This window comes from Macrobrachium nipponense, chromosome 28 (assembly GCF_015104395.2).
Source record: "Macrobrachium nipponense isolate FS-2020 chromosome 28, ASM1510439v2, whole genome shotgun sequence".
Lineage (NCBI taxonomy): Eukaryota > Metazoa > Arthropoda > Malacostraca > Decapoda > Palaemonidae > Macrobrachium > Macrobrachium nipponense.
The window spans coordinates 12121839-12137243 of record NC_087217.1 but is presented as its reverse complement, the minus strand read 5'-3'; the positions used below and the strand labels follow the sequence as shown (position 1 = coordinate 12137243).

At 39.5% G+C, this 15405-nt stretch overlaps 1 protein-coding gene across 1 annotated transcript in view; it reads right to left on the bottom strand.

Moving 5' to 3' along the window:
- Positions 1 to 15405, bottom strand: part of LOC135201422 (uncharacterized) — a 46964-nt gene that overhangs the window by 18055 nt on the left and 13504 nt on the right. Inside the window, exons 4-5 of the mRNA XM_064230330.1 lie at positions 13258 to 13390; positions 2774 to 3029 (exon numbers count right to left, since the gene is read on the bottom strand). Of these exons, the coding sequence (XP_064086400.1) occupies positions 2774 to 3029; positions 13258 to 13390 (389 nt within the window). The remainder of the gene's footprint in view (positions 1 to 2773; positions 3030 to 13257; positions 13391 to 15405) is intronic.

Below are 15405 nucleotides of genomic sequence, written 5' to 3'. Positions count from 1 at the left end.
CTCTTACAGTCTAGTAATATTCAGTCATTTATCTTCATCTTGAAACAAATTTGAAGTCTCTAGCAAAATATTTAGATTTATGGTGAATTTAAAAAAAAAATCTTTCCTTCCCTCCATGCGCGGATTCTCCGCCACAAATCTCCGAAATGCGTACGTACCATTCTCGGAATATTTGCTCAGTTTCATATTAGGCATTTCATAGAGTTTTATATATGAAAATGTGCGCAATTTCATGTAGAATAAAACTAAAAATATTTGAAGGTTGTAGCTTTTCTTATTTCCGAAATAATTGCATATAAAAAATATATATATAAAAAAATTCGACATTCGGTCAACTTTAACTCGTCAAATATGGTCGAAAACTGCAATTGTAAGCTAGTACTCTTACAGTATAGTAATATTCAATCATTTGTCTTTATTTTGAAAGAAATTGGAAGTCTCTAGGACAATATTTAGATTTATGGTGAATTTTTGAAAAAAATATTTGTTTACGTCCGCGCGTTATGAATTCAGGCATTATTTTGTGATAATATTTTCTCTGTGTTGCTTTTATCGTTTTACAATGTGTTATATACCAAAATGATCGCAATTTAGTGTACATTACAACGAAAAAAAAGTAACTTGTTACCTTTAACCGTTTTGCGCACAGCGCGATTTGAATACAATTATATATGAAATTTCGTTTTTGCGCTGTCATATATCGCATTATTTATACTATATGATAATGATAATTTTTTCCATTTCTGATGGTTGCATACTAAACTTCAGGCAATGACAAAAAAAGGAGCCAAAAATTAACTCTTAATCTTGAAAACTAAGCGCGCTGTGATTTTTTGAAAAAAATATTTTTTCCGCTTCCGCGCTCACTCTGAAACACCTCCGGCACACGGGAGACAATTTTTTTTTACCGCTTCGGCGTTTAAGGGTTAATAGGAGCCTTATCGTCCTTCGTACGTATTTTGAATGGCCTTACGGGCGAAACTGGGACCTGCATTCTATCCTCTGCTGCACCTTTCGCCGCCAACGTCTATTTTACCAGCGGTATTGTAGTCTTTGCGATCCGAACTGGCAACTCCGCATCGGCCGCTAGTCCGTCGGCCATCGCCTCACTCGCTTGTTCGGATTCTTGCAAACGGCTTCGTCTGCTAGCCTTGTGCTTACTAGCCACTGACTTCCCGACCTTCCTGCTAACTTGGATACGACAGTCTTGGTCTGAAGATGAAGAAGAATTGATTCTTCTCCTCTTAGCCCGAGGATCAGTCGCGAACTCCCGAATCCTCCTACAACGCTTGACTGGCACTCGCCGTGACGTTATCGGACTTAGCGATGTCTCTCTTATCCATTCTCTTCTCTATATCCTGTAATTTCTGCATTACAGTTTGCATTGTCAAGTCAGAAGGCGTATTAGAGTCTGGGTGCAGCGAAATAGGCCGAGAAGCAGTCTGTGACGTCATCACGCCTGCCATATCGGTGTGTGACGTATGTTATGACGTCATCCCTCTCGTAGGGAGAGACTGTAAGGTTTCTGCTGGCAACCGCACGTTTGCTGCCAAACTACCTCCCACGTTCTGCATCGCTGTAAACATCGTGTTTGATGGCGTAGCCGCAGCATTAATTCCCATAAATTGCAAGCCAGGGGGATGAGGAACATTCAGCGCTGCCGGACCCTGCTGGAACCGTGACGCCATATAATGCGCAAGCAAACCATCCAAGGTTGGTACGCCTGGTAGGCCTAGCGCTGACCACGTACCATCCAACCTATGCGCTTCAGGAGCAGGAGCCTGGAACAAAGATGGCGGTGCTCCCCCTCTACTTGCTGGGAACAAAGGAGAGTGCATATTATTCATAAAATTACCCAAGGCCCCTCCTGACGTTTCCGATACTGAACCGCTAGGAGAAACCGAAGGGGTATGGGACAAATCAAAAGCAGGTGGAGAAACATATGGAGCCGCCTGGTTTATTGCCGATACAAAAGAAGCCGGTAAGGTTTAGTCATCCAAAGATGGCGTCACCACCTTCCTTTTGTATTGGCCTTTCTCATAGAACTTTTTCCACTGTTCCACCGACCAACCGCGACAAACAGAACATGGATTAGTAATCGTACATACGTTTTCCCTGCACCTACTACACGTTGGATGAGGATCCCTCGACACCAAAGTTAGAAATCTAGAACATGGAAAGCCACTGACTCCTGGGCATTTCCTTTGTCTCCTTTTCGAAACGGCAGACGATCCCGATGTTGAGGCAAAAATCTCCATCATACCACTTATACCCTCTTCACTCACACTGAGCACACTCGGAGAAAGAAAAGGCAATAAGAAATGAAAAATGAAATGGATAAAAAACGGGCAAACTGAAAATCCGGCTTTAAATCAGATAGACAGTAACACGTCTTATCTTAAAGGCGGTAGGAAAATAACTGGTGGGTCACAGGTAGCCGTGGGCATTCTGGGTATACGTGCCCCTGGTATAGATGCCAATTGTCCCTGGATCTCACAAGTGTAATTTTAATTCTACCGGTTTCCAGCTTGGCGCTAGTAAATTCTAATGTCAAGACCGAAGGTTTGTTCCGTATATGAACAACTTAAAATTTTAAATACAAAAAAGATAACAAAGATTTCAGTTTCATTTACATAAGCACTCTAAAATGGAACTGAGAGCAATGAAATACTATTTGCACATTTATTGACCACAAGAATTTAACTAGAACTGGCATCTTAACTTAAAACATAAAAATCACCTATTGCAACATAAATTTTATATCCAATCATACCTGGTGGTGCAGGAGAACACTGTTGAGAAGCATAGCCAGTATGAGACTGAACCTGTGGGGGTGTAAAGTAAGTCCCTTGTGTAGTATGAATTAGGTTACCAGACGTCCTGGTTTGACCTAGTGTGCAATTAACACCCGACTGAGAGGCCTTCATATTCACTGGACTTTGAACACTCCTGCTTCCCTGACCTGTTTTAACAAGTGTTAGTCTTCCTGGGCTGATTCTTGTACCATCTTTTGATGAAAGACCTTGAATCTGTTATAAAGAGACAGAATCTGCATTTGGAAAAATCTTCTAACTCAGTATTATGCTCGTTTTCAAGTTGAAAATGATGCTATATTCCTATTATGCTTGTCAATCCCTGAACATTCTATGGTTGTATACACTACAGTACATAACATTTTGAGATCCTAAACCCTGCAACTTTGACAATAAATTAAATATCTCACCTATGTTCTCTACACTAAATGGGTATACATGGAACCTTAGAATTTAATTATGGCAAACTGCATAAAATAAAAGTTATTCAGCATTTCTTTAAACTCCAAACATAATGTAAGCTTGTTAAGTATCTAAAAGTAAGCTTGTTAAGCATCTAAAAGTTCGAGATTCAATTTTCTTTGCAGTGGGCCAAAATTTTCTTAAGTTTGGTGATAATGTGAAGCCAATCACATAGCACCTCTCTCCTCATAGTTCTTAAGATGGCTGTAATGTGGTGCCCCATACACCCAACTAAGCAGGCATGAGGACTTAAGCTCAGCCACTCTTATGGCCCGTCGACCTAGGTCACTCCCTTATTCTATTATTGTTTTAAATCCAACTAATCAGATTAAATCTAAATGACATGATTCATATAGCCCACATATACTACAAAATGATCCAGTTTCAGCCCTTCTTTCTATTCCAGCCCCAAAAATGGAAACACATGACAAAACCTTTTTTGCTACTTAAATTTCTGATGAATTCAACATAACTGAAATTCCTATAAACCACCTATACCTGTAAATTCTACTGTTTGGAATCATTATACTACATATAAGAGTTGTGTACACATCTCAGTTCCTGGAAATTAAAAGCAGCCCAATGTCCCCTACTGAACGTAATTGTCCCCACAAAATAGGACTCATACGAATACCAAAAATCCATGATGCATAGGTATCCCTCTAAATAACAAAACAATATGTAATTCATTCTTTAGCTAAAAAAAAGTCTTTTGAAAAAAAAACCATGAAAAAACTTCAGAAACATTAATACATATACATATACAGTGGAACTTCAGTTTGTATGCCCTGTTTTCATACGATTCGGTTTTCGCAGACTTTTTCCGACTAAATTTTGTCTCAGGTTTTGTATGTTTCCTTGGATTTCGTACACTCAGAAATGCTCCTTCCAGGACCCACCACATGACTAGGCCCGTACTGAGCACTCAAACAAACCATCCTGTGTTCTCTCGTGACCAATTCTGCTACGTATTGTGTTCACTGTTTTTTGTGCATGTTTGTGCTTTTTTATTCAAGTGTAGTTGCTAATTAAGCCATCATGGGGCCAAAGAAAGTTCCAAGTACCAGCCCTTAGCCCTTCTGTAAAAATGGCGAGAAACACTATAAATTTAAGAAAGAACTCGTAGCAAAGTGTTGGAGGGTGTTGCATGCCAATCACAGTAAGAAAATGCCTACAAGTGCTGCTGCTAGTGAATTTAAGGCCAGCAGAGGCTGGTTTGAAAAATTCAGAGAGAGAACTGAATACATAATGTGCCTACTTCAGTGATTAAGGACATGTTTGCAAAGTGGAGTGATGTATAAGATTTTGTGGAGAATTATCATCCCAACAAAGATGATGTAATCGGTCTCTCCAATATCTTTAATGACAATGCAGTATGACTTTAGGCAAATTTTAAAAAGACACCAGAAACAAATGTCTCTGGGCAGTTTTGTTGTGCAACAGGGGTCCAGTGACTCTCAAGTTGGTCCTAGTGCCAGTAAAAACTGAAAAGGGGAAGTAATCCCAGATAGTGCCAGTAAAAAACAAAGAGAATCAACAACCTCTCCTCCTCCTTCGCCTCTTTTCTCCATCTTCCATATGCTAGCAAGAGTCTTCCATAAAGGTAAGAGTGATGTTAAATGTTCATTATTCATTTATGTTTATTTCTCATCGTTTTCTGTATGTAAAACTGTGTTTATTCCCTATAAAAATTATTTTCTTAAATATTTATGGGGGTCTGGAACGCATTAATCGTATCTACATTATTCCTTATGGGAATTATTGTTTAAGTTTTCATACGTTTTGGACTTCGTGGGAGGTTGTGGAACAGATTATGTATGAAAACCAAGGTTCCACTGTACTAAATAAAGTTTTTACTTAATATCTCTGAATTTAATGAATATACATATTCCAAATTTTGTTTTAAAACAATTTCAACACTTATTTTACAGTACAAGGGGCAATCTATGAAAGAACAAAGATCCTGATATAGGTACTACAGTTCTAATATTATTTGTACTTTATTAAAGAAAAACTGGAACTAATATTATAAAAATCAAAATGATATTGTTACGATACAATAAAGTTTTATACATACTTACCTGGCAGATATATACATAGCTATTACTCCGTCGTCCCCGACAGAAATTCGAATTTCGCGGCACACGCAGCAGGTAGGTCAGGTGATCTACCCCCCCGCCGCTGGGTGGCGGGAATAGGAACCATACCCGTTTTCTAATTCATATTTTTTTCTTCCAGCTGTCTCCTGAGGGGAGGCTGGGTGGGCCATTTAATTGTATATATCTGCCAGGTAAGTATGTATAAAACTTTATTGTATCATAACAATATCATTTTTATACATTTAACTTGCCCGTCAGATATATACATAGCTGATTCACACCATTGGTGGAGGGTAAAAGACAGCTATTACTGAATATACAGGTAAACAACATACGTTGTAGGTAATAAATAAATAAAACCTTGGTTCCTATGTGTTTAGACGAAGGGTCGACTTCCTAGCTATTGCTAGTAGTCTGCTTCGTCTCAAGAGCCTCAGCGAGGGATGTGACCATGGCTAAGAGTTCTTGTAGATCTGTCAATGGGGTCTTATCCACTTACTTGACAGAATCTAGTGGTCAATTGTCAATGGGGTCTTATCCACTTACATGACAATACACCAATACCTATTGGCATAATTTAAGGAGCACAACACCGATCCCGATCACCTGATCCTAACACGAGGGTTTGTGCTTAATTTGAAAAGAGCTATCCCCAAACTCATTTCAAAAAAAAAAACCAGAAAATAATACACTTATGTTAAAAAAAAATTAAAAAATAATTCACTAGTTAAGGATCAGTGTCGTCTCCCTATCCCAGCAACGCATCTGTGGACACGTATAACAAAGAGAGAAGGATCTCTCATAGGCCCACTTGATCTCCTTCGTGCAAAGAGGAGTCAACACAGAGTTGCATCTCCCGTTATTACAGCTAATATGTCTCTCACGACATATTGTTATGGAAAGAACAAGAATTGTTAAAAGCCCGCACTTCAAGCGCTTTTAATTCTTAGCTGTTTGAAGGAATCATCGAGTTACTCAAGAAGTGCTTTAGAGATTCCACTGTTCCAAAGAAGACCAGGGCTTTCTTTGAAATAGAACTCTTCTGGATGAAGCCCAGAGCCTGGCTTGCGCCTGGCTGGCGCTTCGCGCCTGCCTGGCGCCTCGCGCCTGGCTGGCGCCTCGCGCCTGCCTGGCGTCTCGCGCCTGGCTGGCGCCTCGCGCCTGGCTGGCGCTTCGCTTGCCTGGCGCTTCGCTTGCCTGGCGCCTCGCGTCTGGCTGGCTCCTCGCGCCTGGCTGACTTCTCCCCACTTGCTGGAGATTCGAGCTTGTTAAGAGTCTCGATGAAAACTGGCAATGTCCACCTCGGACACTTTATTTGCCTGATTTATTTGCCTCTAGCGCATCTGCGCCAGATTGGAGGCCTACTCCTTCTCCTCATCAGACAATGACAGTGTTTATTTGGACTGTCTTGCTCTGGCGTCTTTACGCCTGTTTGGCATTTGGCGCCTGATTGGCGCTACATTGTCCGAAAGTCTGAACATCCACAATCGTTTATCAGGAGAATGGAAAAGGGTGGAAGAAATTCTTTCACTTTGAGCTTATGGCCTCCGTAACAAGGGGAGGTAATTTTAGTCAGCTACATCCAGTAGACGATAGGAAATCTAATAGTCCGAGAGACCAGTCTTCCTCCGAGGAGGATCATACTTGATACTTCCGTTGCTAACGAGCACTCTTCCTACATGTTGAAGAGTTCTCTTGTTGCAAAATCTCCCTATCCTTGCACGAAGGCAGGGAAAGAGCCTGGAAGTCTAAGGAGATTCTGAGCTGAAATTGGGAGGATTCCTGATTTCTAGCTCTTTAAATATCTCTTCGAACCTTCTGGGAAGTGGTTTTTTAAGCCCATCATCGTATTCCAAAGACACTGTCAGCAAACGTTTAAACCTTATCTCCTTTTGTAGATGAGAATGTAAATACATTGCCTGGACAACGAATCCTTTATCTGAAAGCGTTGATCCAGGAATAAAAGGTTTTAGTTCTTTTGCCAAACATACCATGCTGGCAAGGAACCCATTGCCTAGTCTTTCTAGAATTTGATTCCAGATTCCAAGCCCAAAATTTCACTCGTCATTTTGGTCCTTTAGTACCAAGAGAAACATTGATGAGGAGCAGTTCCATCTTGTCAGAACACGGAATCTGAGGCCCAAATAGGATCCCATTGTAATTATAAGATCTCCTAGTCTTGTCGTATAGAGGTATTGTATAAGATCCCGAAGATCTTAATGCTCTGCTATCTCCAATTCCCTTTATAGAGACAGAGTATATAGCCTTTTACTGCGTTCTTTGATAGCAGAAATATACAAAGGTGATTCTTCCCTCTGAAAGGGAAGAAAAAACCGCTATGTGGTTCACAGAGGTATCGGAAGAGGACAGTTTCCTCATTCCCTCTAGCACGATCTGCAGTAATCATATATCTTATTCATGACTACTGTCATTTACCTTGAAACATCCTCTCATTCATGTCCACTTCTGGTCAGTCTGCACGCAGACAGACTCAGAGTGGAGAGGTTGTTAAGGTCCATTTAAAAATAGATGCTGAAAGAATATTCAGACTGTCTTGGAAAAGACTTCAAAAACTTGCTGTGAGAAGAACGTGACCTCTGTGAATCCAACCTCTCTAAGTCTAAAATGAGGCATAACGTATTATCCTCTCTTTCTTTGACGCCCTTTGTCTTACAATCTGTAAAGAGTTTATATTTTAGGGGAAAAAAGACTAAATTTTATTCCCCTTTCTATAAAATAAAGATGGAGTAGATTGCTACCTCTCTCTTATATTCTTTCTTCCCGTCCTTGTGCCTGGGCAACGAGAGAACGGAAAATTCTATCATCGTTATTCAGCAAAACAACAAATTATTATTATCCTATTCTCCTAATAAATGATCCAGGATCGAGGAGAATCATTCAAGATTCTTATCCTAGGACAGTTCAAATACTTGAAAAAGCCTCTCACCCAATACTGAGAGCTCTTACGAGTCTTTTCCAGTACCAAAACATTACAAGGTCTCCCTTGTTATATGTTTACATAGGAGTAGGATAATATAACATCCTGTTAATAACAATGAAAGAGGAGAAAGAGGAGCTGCATGGTTCAAGGGACTAGCCGAAACGTGCAATAAAAAAGGGGTTGCCAAGGTCTTTCTAAAACCTGCACCCAGATTAACTTATGAGTCCGATATATTTTCTATCACTTGTCTCATAAGGTTGAGGAAAGCGAGAGACTTCTAAAGATATCGGTTCTCTTCACCATGTAAAGGTCTATAAAGCAGAACCCACTTATCCTGACACGTACTACGTTTGCCTGTGCGATATCTAGAATAATTGTCAGTAGAGGGTTGATCTGGCAAAGCAAGTTTCTCCCAAAACAACTTTTCTTGCCAGGAAAGAAGTCGCTCACGCGACCACTATATCACCTGACATGAGAAGTCTGTTCTTGTTAGAGACTTCCGCAATTTCAGTTAATCCTGACAAGGGCCACGGCCGCCTGTGCGATAACTTGTGTCCCTGTCAGGAAAAAACTGATCTTGTGTCAGTTCTCAAAGAGGAAACTCTTGGAAAGTCTGTCTCCAAATACTGAGAAATTGGAGATCCTGATGTCTTGCGCCTGGTTGGCGCCTCGCTCCTGGGAGGCGTCACGCTTCTGGCTGGCGTCTCGCGCCTCGCAGCGTCCTCGAGCTTGCCTGGTGCCTCGCTCCTGGGAGGCGTCACGCTTCTGGCTGGCGTCTCGCGCCTTGCAGCGTCCTCGCGCTTGCCTGGTGCCTCGCTCCTGGGAGGCGTCACGCTTCTGGCTGGCGTCTCGCGCCTTGCAGCGTCCTCGAGCTTGCCTGGTGCCTCGCTCCTGGGAGGCGTCACGCTTCTGGCTGGCGTCTCGCGCCTCGCAGCGTCCTCGCGCTTGCCTGGCGCCTCGCTCCTGGGAGGCGTCACGCTTTTGGCTGGCGTCTCGCGTCTCGCAGCGTCCTCGCGCTTGCTTGGCGCTCGCTCTGGGAGGCGTCACGCTTCTGGCCCATTACTTGCAACCGTGGTCAGGAAATCTCGATATCAAAATAAGAAGAGGTGCTGTAAGAATCCTATAATTTTACAGTACTTCCATAGTTGGATTTATCTTCTCAATTTTCCTCTAATTCGAGTATATCGGAAGGGGAATTATTCTTTCCTCGGTTAATTCTTCCGTATCCCCCCCCCCTTTTTTCCTGAACGAGAAATATTTTGGCTAGCGCCTCCTACTAATTATCTTTATGTTATGTGCCAGAACATCTGTGTCTTTATGGTACCCGACATCCTTTCATATGTTAATTCCGTTCTTCTTATGAAAAACTATTATATACGTAGTATAATCCATTCAGGGAAACCATTCCCCACTAAAAGAATGTTTCCCATTCGACTCATACAACTTCTGCGCAATATCCGATTCTAAATACGGTTGTGTCGTTTCTCGAAAGACTTAACCATAGCGTAGTCTTGAAGTGAATCTCTAATACATCTCTCTTCTCACTAAGTATGTACTCTAATAAGACATGCTTTCGTAAGTATGAGTGCATTAAATAATATAATGTTCTGCTGCATTAGAATCCTTTAATCATGTTATCTACGGTAAACAGCATTGAAAGGTTGTAATATCTTTCTTATTGAAAGCTTCCTAACAAAAGGCAGACAATATTTATTTATGACAGCTTCAGTATTCCCTCAATCCGAGGCTAAGACCACGATTGTAGGGAAGAGATACGGTTAGTTATCCCATTCCGCAGGAGAGAGAGCTGTAACCGACCGCTCACGACTGAGAACAACATGGTACTGCCGCTGGTCTCTCTCTCAATTCAAAGCGAAAGCAGTCTTCGAAAGCCGACTGGCCTTCCCTTTCCAGAGTTGCCAGTTACTCCATTTAATAAAGGAATCTATAAAATTTTTATCGAGCTTCAGGAAGTTTTATATAAGCATAATTAAGCGAACGAGACTTCGACAAGTCTAGAAACTAAATAGGTGTCGTCTAAACAATCCTTTTTAACAATTTCTTCCTAGGAAAGTCCTAGAAGGGTACTGGTAATTCATGGAAACCTCTTCTAACACGAAAAAAAAGAAAAAAATTTCAATCCTACTCTCAATTCACCAATAAAGATTTGCTTCTCCGATCACTTCTCGAAGACACGAAAGCATCATATAACTTATACTCTAGCGTAATAGAATACTCTATAATACTGTTACATTAAGGTAAACCGTATTAAAATAGGAAATTTTGTAAGGATTTCACTTGACCATTATAGCATAAATTTCGGTATGTGAGTATGCCTTGCCATACCGTAGCCTAAGGCGATTTGTCCTAAGCATGGTAGGAGCTAGAAGCTTAAAAGTCATATATATATGCTTTATCACTCAACGATATCCATATAATTCATTCGATTGACAAATAATCTAAATCGTTCTAATCAGAATAGATCTATATCTAAAAATGTACCGATGGGGAATCTTATGTTGAAATAACAATTTCATACCCCCATGGGATAGCGTTCTCGTCTAGTTGCGAAAAAAAATGTTCGAACAATGACTATCACAAATGTTATCGAATGATCTCAAATATTAGAAGGCGCTAAATCGTCACCTGATTCGAAAGGTGGATCAATTAAAGTCATTCTCATTTTGAATAATTCTACCAGAAGGCATTATACGAGGATCTTCGTCAAATTCATTCATTCGAAGTTCTCCTATCCATCATGGAACAGTAGGCATAAAAAGGGAGAAACACTGTTTTAGGATGCCTTTCCAATGGCTATCCCTGGCAGTCTGGGACGCTCTACAGAACCTGCCGAGGGGACGCCTGACCGGTGGGGATTCTCTGAAACCTCCTTACGGTTTTCGACATTCCTTCTCCTCTGGGCTTGTGAGCTTGGAAGAGGTCTAGACCTGAGAGCGAGACAGAGCCGATCAGACGCACCCTCCATTGTAATGGGGGAACACTATATTCACTTCTTACGTTCTAAGAGTTCGTATTTGAACTATATCCAAAGTCTACAATTTGCAAATATGATATTGTAGATTCTGCAGAGTAAGAAGGTGATGAGAATGCAACAACTACTAGTACTGTTACTACTATAATTGCTCGTTAACACAAGAGCTAATAAAGCTTCTAAAGGATAGTTACTTTTCTGACTTCCCAAACTAGGAAGAAAGATATACATTTCTCAATCAAATCTAACACTTATTTGTATTAATGAATAAATATAAGTAATTCCCTTTCATGAAAGTATATTTCGTGAAAGTGCATGAGTGTCTACCGAAAACTTCGGTAGTTACACGTCACTAATCTTCGAAATTTTTGAAGTTAATATTATAAAAAAGTTAACAAAAGCGTATGCCGAACCAAAGATCCATTACTTCCCTGTAAAAGTTAGCCCAGACGATTAATGGCGATGAAACACGAAAATCCATCAGGAGGAACTGCAAACGTTGTTTACATTCGAAGCGACAGAAAAAATATGAATTAGAAAACGGGTATGGTTCCTATTCCCGCCACCCAGCGGCGGGGGGGTAGATCACCTGACCTACCTGCTGCGTGTGCCGCGAAATTCGAATTTCTGTCGGGGACGACGGAGTAATAGCTATGTATATATCTGACGGGTAAGTTGAATGTATAAAATTAAGATATTTTCATCTTCCTCTGACAAGTCATCATTTACCATTGCCACGTCTTCATTTGAACAATGGCCACCGCAGACCCTACAAGCTGTAACACAAAAGAGTCCCCTCCCTTTTACAGCTGCATCTCATTGTTTGGCACTGGTTCTCACTTTCCCTGCAACTGCAACACCGATTTCAGCAGTTCCTCAGGGGCAATATTATCAATATGCATCTTAGAACTTCAATCAAGGTCCCATCCTCTTCCATTGAGATTAAGTTTCAGTATCCAGTTCATTCCAGATTAATTGGTGATGCACTCTCAGAGCATGCTGGATAATGGCATCATCTGTTGGTGGTAGAATTTCTGGATTGATCTTACCCCTATGTGCTGGATGAAAAAATCTGGACTGCCATTCCTTTTCTAAGTAATATCTGTAATACTATGGGTAATTTTTATTCCCCCAATAACTGCTACTTCAATACTCACACATGAAGCTTCTTTTTCAAAGAATGGCTCAACTATTTCACTAGGGAATGCCCTTATGATAGACTTCGTTTTTGGCATGGTTGTGAATTTTGGACACTGTATCACAGCCGGACCAAGAATACTTAAAATAGAAACTCCTTTCTTTCATATAGTATTGGTATTGATTTAATTTTATATGAACCCTTCAGACCAGCTAACAAATTAAAGTTCTTTGTATATCAAGGCCTGAGGTTGCAAAGTAAAACTAAAATATCAGTGTCTTGTGCTACAAATATTACCAAGGAAAACGCATTTAATGCCATTCCAATTGCGGTTTTTACGATTAAAGTGCTGGCACCATCTACTGCTGGTTCTGTGCTAATTCTTATTTGACTCATTTGCCAAGAAAGACTCTCTATCACAGGTAACTGGAGTATGCGAATTTAAATTGTATTCTGCTGATACATACATTCTTGCCAGCTATTCTTCTCTGTTCCAAGAATTCAATAGCTTATTTTCACAGAAAAAAAAACTGTTTTGATAGTTCAAAAGAAAAAGGGGGATTGAACCGGACATGAGGTGTTTTCATTAAAGGTATTCTATCTCCAATAAAATAATCAATATTTAATACATGAAAATGAGTACACCCATCTATTACTTTATTGAAGATATATAACGTCATAAAGTGGAAAAATAAAATATATGAAATTCTATACTGTATCATGAACTGACCAAAATACTATTTCCATTGCATTATCATTCATGCTATACGAACATCCTACATACACAACCACAGATGACACCTTGAACTCACCTGAGAAGGACTTTTATGAGTGAATCCAGCATAATTGTCAGGAGTTGGAGATGAATAGCTGCTGGATGGTAAGCCACCACCACCACTTATACCGAGTTGGTTATTAATCATGTTGCGTAGTTTACTGTTCTCCCTAAAAAGTAACCGACGTCATTACTAACACTAAAAATGGGGAATTGAAAGATGTTTCCATCCATTATCTAGTAATACTACACAATACAAATGGGTAAGGCTATAAATATGGAAATAAAGTTACTAAGGTGATGGTATTCATTTTGCTTGAAACAACTTCAGATGATTTCCAGTATCATAGTGATGTTCATTTTTTATCCTTAAAGGGGAAGAACATGGTATTATATATGAAGACTGTAGTAGTTAACTAACAAACTGCAGAAAATATAACCCAAAACACTCAACCTAATATCTGCCTCAAAAAGGCCTCAAAAAAGAAGGGACATCTCGTGAAAGGCTTCCCATACAGCATCTAAAAAATTGCTTCTAGATATGTACTGAGTATCTGTACTAAATTACATATTTTATTATACATAATTAGCTTATCAGTTTAACAGAAGTGTATAACTAATACTTGATTAAAATATTAATATAAATGTGTGATACAAATGTGTAATCTCGAAGGTTTATTCCTGCATAAGCAGACTACAATAGACTAGTCAACATGGGAATAATAATAACAAAATGTTGTTCATCAACATTATGATACAGTGCTACCCCACTTTTTCACGGAGATAGGTTCCAGAACTCACTATAAAAAATGCAAAATCCACAGATATGCTAAAACCTTCTAAAAATGCATATATCTGTTTATAACTGCCAAATACCATGCACCCCATATACTAAAATGCTTATAACTGCCTACTTTAGCAGTTCACTGCCTAATTTAATAAAAAAAAGGAATTAGTGATAATTTTAGACATATGGCCCATAGAAAAATTTGCAAATTGGTGTATGTTCACAAGAAAAGTGAAAAATATATTCCATAATAATCCACAGCAAAGTACAGTGTGACAAAGTGGGGTAGCGCATTGTATTTTCACTCTTCAAATGACCCTGTCTTTACTGAAATAGTGAACAAGTAAATCTTACTACTGTAAGGCAAGATGATTGTAATCAAACACATTTGTGTTATGTACCTGTGGTAATTTTACAAAATTTAATGGTAATAATGTACATAATATTTCACACACCTAAATGAAATTGAGTTAGGGATATTGATTATCTCTTGAGCTAGGAAGAGTTTGGACACTTATTAGAGATCGAATATACAAAACGAGATAAAAGTAGGAAAGCAGCCAATTGACATTATAGCTGCCTCACTATCAGTTATCCAATATTAAAGAGAGAATTTTAATTCAAGATATGTATTATCTAACATGCTACAGTAATTCCAAAATGAAATGAGCTCTCTGGCAGGGCTCTCCACATGTGGTAATCTCCACACATCTGCCAAATCTATGACAACAACAGAGATAAAAGCATTTCTCCCATTGGATATCAAATATCATCTTTTTTGTTACGCAGATTTCTAGTTCAATCACAATTAGAAGGCATCTCATTTTGGTGCTGTTGACAAAATTTCGAACAGCTTCACGTGTTTAAATCCACAAATAAGCCATTAGATTCTCTCCAGAGGGGACTTTCAGTGGTTTGGAGGCATTTCCGCTTCTACAAATATGTTGATTTCTTGGTATCATTGGTAAGCAAGGAAATCTCTTTTGATTGGAAACAATGATTGAATACCATATGGCAATAAAGTTTTGGCCTGACTGAAGTGTCGAGTCTTTGACATCTACAAGTATGAACTGACAAAATAGTTAAGATGGACGTATGTTAAAATAAATGAAAAAATCTGTACGATTTAGGAGAGAAAGAGAGATCGAAAACAGGGAGTAATAGGAAGGAGAGTTACCTGGAAATTAAAATACCCTATAATCTTATAATTATAGCCTCAGGGTTTGTCTCAGACATTCAAAGGTCTGTCACACACTTGTCAGTTGTTGTTTTTGAAAAATTGGGCACAGGGCAGATCTTTAAACACCACGCCAGAGGTCTCTTCGTGGTGGTAAAACTACAGAATCAACAAAAATAATATGCAAATACTGTACTGTATTTACAATGCAATGGTCTGTG